Source organism: Elephantulus edwardii, unplaced genomic scaffold, assembly GCF_000299155.1.
Source record: "Elephantulus edwardii isolate Elephantulus edwardi_28Jun2011 unplaced genomic scaffold, EleEdw1.0 scaffold00345, whole genome shotgun sequence".
Lineage (NCBI taxonomy): Eukaryota > Metazoa > Chordata > Mammalia > Macroscelidea > Macroscelididae > Elephantulus > Elephantulus edwardii.
In genome coordinates this window covers 1,037,038-1,049,287 of record NW_006400095.1, presented here as the reverse complement: position 1 = coordinate 1,049,287, position 12,250 = coordinate 1,037,038, and the positions used below count along the sequence as shown (strand labels likewise).

Below are 12,250 nucleotides of genomic sequence, written 5' to 3'. Positions count from 1 at the left end.
TAATAGTAACATAGTAATGCCTTAATAGTAACAATAGTAAACATCATTTCTGTGGTTTGGACTGAAACTTTATCTTTAAATAAGGAAATCTGTACCAGTTTCAGAGACACATAGTATAGTCACATAATACAAAGATCAGAAGGCTGATTAAGGAGAAAAAAAGAAAATAATTGCTTTCTTTTAAATGGGGATCATTTAAAGATCCACTGTGAAAAACAATGTCTACAAATTTTGTCATTGTTTTTGGTGAAACATTCTTCTAGGTCGTGTAACCTTAGTATGTCTACTTGCTTTATAGAGGTAACTTGTGGTTTCTGTGAAGCCAAATACTGTTACCCATGGTGGATGGTGTTTGGTGAAGCTCCCTGATTAAAACAAGCTTGGAAGCAGGAGTGGCAGCCACTTCCACAACAGTTTGCCTCTGGAAACCCTATGAACCTGGAGAAAGGACAAAAGTTTTACAGGAAGTGTCCAGAACTTCGTTCATAGGGTCGCTATGAGTCGCCTACAAGTCGACGGCACTTGACAACAACAGCGGCAACACAAATTTTGTAAGTAAATCAGTATTTTTTAAAAAAAAGTATGAGATTGGAGGTATATATCATGCAGGTAAAAAAAAAATACCTTGGCAATCAAAGTGCCAGAGCACTTTTATTTCAAGTGATTACTTAAAGGGGGAAAAAAATCTCCACATAAATATGGAAATACTATTATATCTCCCATATTTCCTCCTATCTGAAAGAATGACAATAGTGTTAAGGCTGCATATGATTTAATAAGATTCTTTCTTATGCTGCTCCACATGTCAATTTCCATGGGAATCCTGAGCTGAAGTTCAATTCCACAGCCCCAGGACTGGTTATAGCTGAGTGCCCTCCACATTATGTATTAACACAGCCCAACGTGGACGCCTTGGCTGCACAGCTGCTGCCAAGATCTGCAGATTCCTCTGCTTTGAGGCCCAGCGATGCTTTGACAGCTACATTTTACCAGAGCAGATATAAATCTGCAGTGACACGAACCGAGAAACAAAACCAATGTTGACAGTAAATACATGACAGCCAAAGCCTGCGTCCGCCTCATAACTGACACTCACGCATTATTCATGTTGAAAATGATCTACTCTGGGTTGAAACAAACTCTCAAATCTTTAAAAAACGGTCATGCGGTGTCTACATAATAAATTCCCAGTGACAACATGAACACTCAAGCCCAAATGTTCAGACAGGACGCAAGAGACGAAAGCATAGTTCACTCCATGAAACTATGTTCTTTCACATGTTGAGTATGCGATGACTAATACAGCATGAGACCCCTCCTGAAAACGCTCCAAGTTTAAAGACAGAATGCCTAGAGAAAAGGTTTAAAAAGTGTCTAAGTGAAACTATGCATCAAGAAATTAAAGACTAAAGACCTGATGCAGAGGCTAAAATTAAGGAACATGAGAGGTAAAAGCTCCATCAATTATGTCAAAATATTCATGTAATAATCCTTGATACCACTATTACTGTCTCTATTATACCAGTGAGGGGTGGGGTGGTGGAAACTAACAAGTATTTGTCAAGGGGGCAGAAAACAGGGCATGGGGGCACGGGTCATAACCATCTCTCTGAAAAAGCCAGAATAAGTGAGACTAGCACAGCCTCTCCTCACCCCAGAGCAGACAGCAGACAGTCTGTAGGCCAGCCCCATGGTACCTCTAGTCACAGCAGCAGCAAGAAGATAATTTATTCATTGTTGCTCACAGTTGTGGTATCGAGAAGGAGGTTTATTAGAGAAATAAGTTAGAGAGTGGGGGAGGCAAAGAATATCACCCAAAACAAGTCCAGGCTTTAGTCCATGTTCCAAGGTACAATTCCTCAAGTAGTCTAGATTTCAGTTCAGCAATCAAATCCAAATGAGCCTGCAAGGTTTGCCTCAGAGGAGGTAGACAGAAGTCAGTTCTTCCTTTGAGCATCTGGCAAGCACAGCAATATCCTCTAACTGTGGCCTTTATCTCAGTGCTCCTCTGCTTACATCTTGCCACAGTTTCTCCACTACCAGAGTCTTGCCCCCATAAGTCTTGCTTACATCAAGTCTTGCTGCCCAGTTTGAGAAGGATTTTTTTCTCATATTGTAAGTCCCACAGCTGTGGATGATTTGCTAGCCCATGCTAATTTGCTAGAACATGTGTCTGCAGTTAATGTAACTGGAAACCAGAGGAGGCTCACTGAAATGGCTAAAAAAAAAAGTTAACTTTAGTTCAACATCACAGAATTTAAGTAATTTAAGTAACTGGTAATGATGTTGTTGCAGTTTGGCGCTGTCAAATCGACTGTGCTTCATGGCAATTCTATGAATAGTGGATCTGAAGATTACTGTATCCTGTGTCATTCTTATAATCTCTAATACACTTGATTGAGCCCATTGTTACAGTGGCTGTATCAATCTATCTTGTTGTGGGACTTCCTCTCTTCCACTGACCCTCTACCTTTATATACAAGAAGTCTTTTTCCAAGCACTGGCCCCTCCTGACAACCTGTTCAGGACATTTCACCAACCTTGCCTCTAAGCAGCACGCTGGCTGCACTCCCTTCAAGATGTATTTGTTTGTTCTTTTGGCAGTCCATGGGATATTCAGTGCTCTTCTCAGTCATCCTTGGTCACGGTTCAACTTTCAGCTGCATAGCAGGTGACTAAAAAGACCGAGACTTGAATCCACCTTAGTCTTTAAATTCTTATCTTTGCTCTTTAGCACTTTGTAGAGGTTCTTGACAACAGAATTTTCCAACACAAAATCCTATCTTTTGATTTCTTTCTTTTTTTTTTTTTTTTGACTGCTGGTACCAAAGATGTTAACCAGATCCAAGTAAGATGAAGTCATTGACAATTTCTATCTTTTCTCAATCTATCATGATGTTGCCTATTGGCTGACTAATGAGGATTTTTGTTTTCTTAATGTTGAGATGTATTCCACAATGAAGGCTATATAGTCTTTGAGCTTCTGGGGCAAGTATTTCAAGTCTTCCTTGCTTTCAATAATCAAGGTTGTGCCATCTGCATGATGCAGGTTGTTGAAGAATCTTTCTTAGATTCTGATGCCATATTCTCTTAATAGAGACCAGCTTCTTTAATTATTTGTTCAGCGAACAAGAAGAATAGGTACGGAGAAAGGATACAGCCCTGACACACCTCATTCTTAATTTTAGAGCATGCAGCGGTAGCACATCTAATCTGTGGCAAAGCTGGATTTATACTCATTTTATCTCATTTTTTGCCTTAAAAACATGGGATCTTCATAAACACCTACTACAATCACTATGGAATCAACATTTCAAAATCTTAAAAGTTTTGCATTCTTGAAAAACTTCTTCACCTCCAATACATCCCTTTATCTTTGTATTACAGATTTTGGTCACTTAAAAAAATTACAAATTTACAAATCCATTTTGAATTACTATTCAACTGTTGTTGTTATGTGCCGTCGAGTTGCCTGTGACTCATAGCGACCCTATGTACAACAGCCCTAAACTCCGCAACAGAACTATTCAACTAGTTTCTTAAAATGTCTTTCTTATTAATACTACCATTTTCATTGGTTTAGTGCTCTAAGCATGTTGGCAAGTCTTTACCTATGAACCCCATGCTTCTTTATACTCTGGATATGGTGGATGTGTTTGGTGAACCGAAGCTTGACTGCACTTATGCAGTCCTAAAGCTTGCTGTCTCCACTGAACTGTTTGAAGACTGCAGAGGTGGAAAGAGATGATCAATTGACACAGTTTCTGCATTTGGCCAGTGTCTGCTTGCCTCTCTAGGTTTCATTTAAGTTTGCATCAGCAAGAAGCAGTGTAGAGAAATGGTACTTCAATGGAGCCTATTTATATAAGGAAAAGCAATCTGCCACTTCTGAACAATGGAAATTCTAAAAAGGCCAACATTTTGTATAGTTGTGCTTTCCTTTCAATTTGTTAAAATCAGGCATTTTTTTTTTGATAGATCATGTTTTAGAAAACATTCTACCTCTAGTCTGCAAGAGCAGCTGAGAGTTGTACATAAAAAATTATTCCGATATGACTAAATTAACATGACAATAAATGTGCTGGTAAGAAAACCCCAATGGTTTTCTACAAAACAAAACACCACCATGGTTGACTTCTCTTGGCTTATCTGCAACCTGTAAATTTGCTCTAACACCTTGTCATTCTGATAACCTTTCCATTTGTACTCACAACATTCTTTCAATAGTTTGGCAGGTCATTAGACTTCTGCTCTGAATTTCAATGGTGCTGGCGCCTCTGCTCCCCATCATTTTCACAGGGTGGAAGAACATTCTGTCCTAACACTCCCAAAGGGTGTTCGCCAACAGCTCAGCTCCTCAATGGTCCTCAGTGCTCCTGCCTGCCTTTTTTGTGTTCGGGCTTGGAGGAGCTGGAGGGTGGGATGAGGGAAGAGGCCCATCAACCTTCAAATGCATTCTAAGAAGCAATCTATTAGATTGAAGAGATTGCGAGAACATGGCATGTGCTGCTTTCAGATTTAACAATTTCTTTGCTTTTCTTTAATATAAAAGGAATCTTGGCCCTCTGTCAGGCATCATCAGCTCTTGTTTAAGCATTCAAGGATGCTTCCCATTTGTGGAGAAAGTGTTTTAATGAATACAATGTATGTGGCAGTTTGCGGCTCCTCTATGACCATTAACGGACCTTTGGGGCTTACTCATGAGAAGCTGCGCTAAAAGCTCAAAGGAACATCGTTCAAATTCACTAGCTGCTCCTCAGGAGAAAGATGGGAGAATTTCCTCCTGGGAGAATTTCCTCCTGTGTAATTCACTGCCTCCAAAAACCCACTGAAGGGTCAGCTATGACTCCCCAATACACAACAATAATTATACATGACCATTAAGGAAGCAGTTCTGGTAGTCTAGTGTATTCCCTAGTATGCTAACTTAAAGGTCATCAGATCAAATCCACCACTTGCTCCTTGGAAGAAAGATGGGTCATCTCTTCCCATAAATATTGAAAGCCTCTGAGACCTGACGAAGGGTGAGCATGGATCAGAATGGGCAATGGGTTTGGTTTCTGTGTCACAGAAGGCAGAGGATTGGGTTCTAGGACTACTATACACCCTTGCTCTGTTCTCCTGTTTATAGCGAAACATTTTTACCATCTGTTAACATCATGTTGTTTGTCACGTGGCTAGGCTGTGACTCTCTGGGGATTGGCAGGCACCATGCAAACACCTTCCACTTCGTGATCTGATACAAATATTCAATCCATTGAAAGGAGAGTTTCCTTGAGGATGTGTCCTTCCTCCAATAAAACAGATGTTCTCACAACGCTTGCTCTTTCTCACCTCTGCAGTCTTCTTGTCACCTGAAATCCAGGGCAAGTCTGCTAGAGTCTCTGGCCTGTTGCCCAGCCTGCGGAGTTTCAGTTCATCAGCCCCTTACAGTCCCGTAAACTGCCAGAGGTTTCCAGCTTACCACTTGTTTCACAGACTTGGAACTTGCTGGTCTCCCACAACTGTGTGAGCCATTTCCTTGAAGTGAATCTCCCTCTATACCTCTATATATTTCTGTATTACGTTCCTCTTTCTTGCTCCACTAGAGAATCCAGAACTCAGAACCAGCAGCTCTAGTAGCACAATCCATGGGAAGGTGCACTGCTAAACCCCAAGCCCACGCCCCTCTGGCCGTTGGGTCTACCAGCAGCTCTGCAGGAGGAAGCTGGTCAACCTCCTCCCACACTCTATAGCCTCTGGGAACCTCGTGGAGGGCCTGGTTGGTTCTCACTCAGTGGTAATGGGAAGGGATGGGATGGGATGGGATGGGATGAAGATGAGAGAATCCAGATAAGCAGAACAACCCTTCAAATACGAGGGTATGAGTTAAAACTGGAATCCGTCAACCCTTCAAATATAAGGGTATGACTTAAAACTGGAATCTGTCAACTTCTGAATAGGGCTTTAAGAAACAAACAAGCAAACGAACAACCACCAAAAACAACAACCTAACAACCTAATACTTGGAGCAACAGTGCTTCTATCCCTTATTTACTGCAAAACTTTTCTTCATTCAGTGAAAGCCTACAAAACTATAATTTAAATAAAGGACAGAATTTTCTCCATAAGTAAAAATTACAGTTTATATTCCCTTGCCTATTTTAAAAAGTAAAAATTAAAAGCGAAAGTCTAAACAATAAAGATCATCTCACTACCACTTCATAAATGAAATAAATTGTCTCTAAACAGCATCTTCATTAGACTCAAAGTCCTGCATTCAAAGTTATGCGCCAGCCTCATATGATGTTACCAGCTACCTGATGGCAGGAAATCTGAACCAGAGGAATGCAAAAGGCAACAGTTAGAAGTCTTGATTATATTTATTAAAATACAGACTAAATAAGGTAGTCTAATTGGAACCAGGAGGATAACTTGATCTCCACCAAAGCACAAAATGTTGAAGCCCTAAAATGTACAAAAGCTGCCTGAGGCCTGATTCCCAGAGATGAAGGAGAAGAGCTGGTGTCCTGCTGAGCAAGGCCAGCTCAGGAGGAGGGGGACTGTGCCGGGAAAAGCCACAGTCACTCAGCTCTCAGGAAAGGTGGTCTTGGCACATCTGCCCACAGACACAAGGAAAAATACAAATCTCTTCATTTTTTAAATTAGCTCTGTGTTCATGAGGAAATCAGAAAAGCGATTTTCTCCAATTTCCTTGTAAAAATAATAAATAATTCAATATTTTTTCCTTTTTTTTAAAATTCATTTTAATGAAAGTTTACAGAGACTTAGGGTTTCCAGTCATTCACTGTTGCATTTTTCTCCCTACCGACCCTCTCTCTGATTTTCTCTTCCCCTTGAGAAGTAAAAGAAAAACTCTTTGCGTGTTATGCTTCACTCTGGACTTCTGTAATGACAGAATACCCATTCATATCACTTTGAAACAGTTCTTTCCCTCATCTGTTGCAATGCAGAATACATCATTTCTCTCCTCCTTCTCTGTCTTCCCTCAACCCTGATGTCAGTCCCTATGCAATAATTTAATATTATGAGTGCAATAGAGGCTTTCTGTAGTATTTTTTCATTCATATACTTTGCATTTCACACGTTCACTCATTCACATTGTGTTTCACACACTCATTCCCATACCTTGTGTCTTATAAAATTAATCACCATTGATCCATGCCCACTATTACCTCCTCTTTTTCAGATCCCACTGGATCTTTCCTGACTCCTTCATCTTCTTCCTCTGCCCACCAAACTCTGCACCCTCCTGACTTCCCTGCTCCCCAACCCCATCCCTCACCAGCCGCCCTACTCCTCCCCTGCCTACTTTGGACATTCATGCACATGTTCACAGCTACCCTTCTATTTTACAATAAGGTCTTACGTGGTAATTATTTGAGCAAAAGTTTACAAATCATGTTGCGTTTTCCCTTAATCATTCAACTTCAGCTTGCTTTATAACATGAATTAAAACTGTTAAGATTTTGTTTTTGAACTTTAAAGTACCAGAAAGAAACGATTTACTTACATTTCTCTATCATTGGTTTTTGTTCGTTTTACAAGAGTGTCTTAAAAAGCACTACACACTAAAGAAGAATATAATAAATATGGCTGAGTGACAGAAGTCAGTCACAAAAGGGCAACTGGGTGTAAAAATCATTATTATAGACAGTTAAGGAAGTGTTTACACACAGAACAAAATCATTCTTGCAGGGTTAACAGGAATGAGAGGAGGGAGGGAGGAGTCAAGATTAATGAACAGACAAGTTGGTTGAATGGCAAAGCAATACACATTTAAAGATGTATCTAGGCATTACAATCAATCAGAATAAATTAATCAATGGTAATCAATGTTATAAAACAAAATGCTCATGAATTCCAAAAAAATTATTATGATTTATAAAGTTTTACTCAAATGAAAAAACAATGTTGTTGTGTACTGTAGAGTCTGAATCAACCCGTAGCTGACCCTCTGGCAGGTTTTCAGAGGCAGTTAATCACAAAAAAAGAGACTGCCCATCCTTCTTCAGAGTAGCTGGTGGCCTTGAACCTCAAGTCTTTGGGACTGCAGGGCAACTTCTTTCCACTAGGCTCCAAGTTTTAAAAAAATTACAAAGCAATTGTTATTGTGCAGTCTAATGGACGCCAACTCCTAGCAACCCTATGAAAAACAGCTCTGAACTTTATTCTGAGCCATCCTCGCCGTGTGACACTCTTGACCCCACTGCCACAGTCACTATCTCAACCCATTTCAACCACGGTCTTCCTCTTCTGCGCTGCCCTTCCATCCCTCTAACCATGGTGTCCTTCTCCAAGGACATGCTCCTTCTGACAACATGCCCAAAGTATGTGAGACAGTTTCAAATTCCAAGTCTGAAAGGAGCACCTTGGATTCACCCTCTCTAGGACAGATCTGTTTCTTCTCTTGCAGTCCACGGTATGCTCAATATTCTTCTCCAGTACAACCCAAAGGCTTCAATGCTCCTTCTGTCATCCTTAGCCAATGTCCAACTCTCAGATGAATAGCAAGCAGCTGATAAGACCATGGCCTGGATCAGGTGCACCTTAGTTTCTACACTGACATCGTTGCTTTAGCACTCTGGAGAGGTCCCTGACAGCAGGCTTTCCCAAAGTAACTCATCTTCTGATTTCCCGACTGCTGGGGCCAAAGCTGTCGATTGTGGATCTGAGCAAAATGAAATTGTTAACAACCTCAAGCTTTTCTCCATCTATCATGCTTCTGTTTTACTGGCCCAGTGGTGAGGACTTTCATTTTCTTGAGGTTGAGATGCAATCCATATTGAAGGCTGCAGTCCTTGATCATCTTCAGGCAAGTCCTTCTCAGTTTCAGCAAGCAAGGTTGTGTCATCTGCATAACACAGGTTGTTGATAGGTCTTCCCCCAATCCTGATGCCATATTCTTCTTCGTAAAGTCCAGCCTCTCAAATCTGTCCAGCATATAGACTGGAAAGGTATGGAGAAATGCTACATCCTTGGTACAGTCTTTTCTTGATTTTGAACCATGCAGTGTTCCCTGCTCTGTTCAGACAACAGTTTTTTGGTCTAGGAACAGGTTTCACATGAGTACAATCAAGTGTTCTGGGATTTCCATTCTTCTTAATGTATCTACGGAGGCTGTAAATTCTCCCATGGAGCAGCCACTGGATTTGAACTGTGTGCCTTTCAGCTGACAGTTCAATTCTTTACTATTGTAATTAATGTGGAACAAACTGTTCATGAATGATTGCCTGAAAAAAATCAACATGCTTTGTACATTTTCACTGAAATAATAATTTGAAATAGATCATGGACAAGTAGGAAGATAAAGTAGTAAGTAATGTAAGTGCCGGGGTCCTGGCATCACATTCCTTAGGGAATGGTGCTGTAATCCAATGGTGGTGCCCCTCTGGTGGTTCGAATCTACCAGCAACTCCACAGGAGAATGTGAGGAAGCACTGGAGTCAACAGGGCAGTTCTGGATTTCTTCTGTCTGTACAAAAACTAATACTGCTGAGTTGTGTCGTTATATTTGATGTTTATTAAACTATGCTTCTTTCCTTTATGCCATGGACAGGACATGTCATCCATATGACAGCATATAGCTCCCTTTAAGCATTAGCGGTTGCTTCCCAAGATGACTCTTCAGGTTAGCTAGACATCCCTTCATCTTTTGTTCCCATTTATTTATTTTCTCCTGTGAAACAACCAGGGGCAGGGGGTGGGGGAGGCGAATTCAAACTGCCAGCCTTTATGTTAGCAGTGAAGCACTTTATTCACATTGCCAACAGGGCATCTCATGCACAGGGGCATCTCTCAAAATGACATCTCTCAAAAGATGGTTTCTCCTCATTATTTTCACTTCAGCATTGCACGTTAGTCACCATTTGCCTCAGTTACCTGCCTGTGTAAGCTTCCACCTCTTGTACAGTCCCTATATATTACATTTGACCCAAAGACGTCTAACGACAAAATGCCATAAGAATAAATTTAATCCACTGAAATGATACATTAAGATACGGGCACAACCAGGGCAGGCTCTCTTTTCTCAAGAGAGAGGTAAATGCAAACAAACAAATGAGAAACCCATTAGTCCAAGAACCAAAATCAATGAGGCAGAAAATACTTGCTTTAGCTTGGGCTATCAAAAGGGAAGGGCTTCTCTTATGTAGGGATGTTTAAACTATGATGTTCAAGGCCAAATATCTAGCTACACAGAGATACAGAAGAAGAAACTGCAGACAGTAAGAAGAACAGAAGCTATCATGAGATACGGAAGCAATGGTGGCCCAGAGGCAAGAAGTTGTGCTGCATTCCCAAAGGCACATGGTTTGAATCCACCAGCTGCATCGTGGAAGAAGGAGGGGCAATCTCCTCCAGGACAATTAACTGCCTCTGAAAACCTGAAGGTGAGCTATGGATTGGTTCTGACTCGAAAGTACATAACAACAATAATATGAGATTAGAAAGACACACAGTCTCTTCCCATGTGATTTGCTGCCTCAGAGGGTCATTCATGAGTCTATTTCAACTGGATGGCAATGTTGTGAGTTGATCATGTGGTCGATTACACATGTGTGAGGACCTGAGTGTGGTTTGGAGTGGCTGACTACCAGTACGAGGCAAATGCAGGTGAGAGGAGGCCTCGGAGAACAAGGCCAAGGCAGAGTCTTAGAGCTTGAGCCTTCTTCATCCCTCCTGTTCCGTGTCTACTGCTCCTGCTACATGTAATCTTCTTTGTTCCCTTGGTAAAAACTATACCTGCCCAAAGGAAAATGGTAGAATCCTGCCTTTAGTGCCCAGTAAGGATGTAAATAGAAGATGCTTGAATGAACAGGTCATACCAATGCAAGAAACCCAAGTCCTGTAAGATATTCTGAAAGTGAAAGGGGGTTGGGGAAAAGGGGTATGTGCACATGTGGTAACCATGGCTTGGGCTGCTAGGAGAAAAGGTTTGTGCAGGAGAGGGTAAAACCAGGCTGCTCCTTGGAGGCAAGGATTCTGACACTTCGTCTGACATACTTTGGACATGTTGCAAGGAGGGACTAGTCCCTGGAGAGGGACATCATGCTAGTGGTGGAGGGACAGCACAGGAGAGGAAGACCCTTGATAAGATGGGTTCACTATTCAGTGACTGGGGTGATGGAGGTAGGTGTGTCAGAGACAGTAAAGTTGGCTCAAGATAAAGCAGGATTCAGAGCTGTTGTAGCTATGAGTCAGGCACAAGTGACTTGATGGCATATAATAACAACAACTCAGACAGATTTCATAGAATTTCTTTAGACCAAATCTTAGTGTTTCTACCAGAGTCTGTGCTATTTTCTAAATCTGAACCTGTTAAAGAGAAAAAAATCTTCCAAATTTCATTAAACTCATTCCTAGAGTTTGAAACTAAATAATGTCAGCAAGTAACAGCTTTGCCATTCCTGATTGTGGTATGCTTGTCATTAACATTTCATTTTTGAGCTGAAGCCTACTCCCTAAAATACCTCAGATGATGGCACAGAACTGTGCTACCTCCCCCATCCTACCACACAACCAGAAATACAGGGAGATGGTAAAGTTATGGGTTGCAATGCTAAAGGATCACATATTAGGTTATAAATAATATGTGGTAATAACAACACAGGCTTTCCTTGTATTTTATTGCCTAATAATTAGCTCTACATTTGCAGATTGGGTTTTTTGTTTGTACTACACAGGGCTTCAGCTCTGGTTCTAATTATAATATCATTATCCAGAAAGGCACACACACTGACTCTGACACAGTTGAAACAAAGCTGGCCAAATAGCAATTTCAGACTTTAACACCATGCAATTCTGCAAAGATAAATAAAGTAAGTTTCTTTAGGAAAAAGAGGAGCTTACTGTGGCCTGGAAGCTTCAGCCTGGTCTGTCTGCAGCTTTTCTCCTCCTTCCACTTCCATTGTACAGTAAACAATCCGATTGGGAGCCACAGACTTCAAGCCTTGCACTTCCATGATGACAATCTAAAGCAAAACAAGGTATGAGATGTGTCACATTGGCAACAATTAATGATATAAAAAGATAATAGCCAAAAAAAAAAGATAATAGCCATGACCATGAGGACGACCCACTGAGTGCAGTATCTTGTAAAGCCAATGGTGCTCCTTTTATCTTCTGTAAAGCCCACCTCCATTCATTGAAAGTATACCAGTTCCTCAAGGAACTTGGATATGCAAAGAAAGAGCTCCGCCAGTTTTTTTTTCTATATTTTATTAATTTTCATAAACATTTACAGAGATTT

At 40.9% G+C, this 12,250-nt stretch overlaps 1 protein-coding gene across 2 annotated transcripts in view; it reads right to left on the bottom strand.

Annotated features, from left to right (window-relative positions):
- Positions 1-12,250, bottom strand: part of CADPS2 (Ca++-dependent secretion activator 2) — a 637,557-nt gene that overhangs the window by 335,189 nt on the left and 290,118 nt on the right. For both annotated transcript variants that reach the window (XM_006901794.1, XM_006901793.1), the window contains exon 6: positions 11,851-11,972. In XM_006901794.1, coding sequence (XP_006901856.1) covers positions 11,851-11,972 — 122 coding nt within the window. The remainder of the gene's footprint in view (positions 1-11,850; positions 11,973-12,250) is intronic.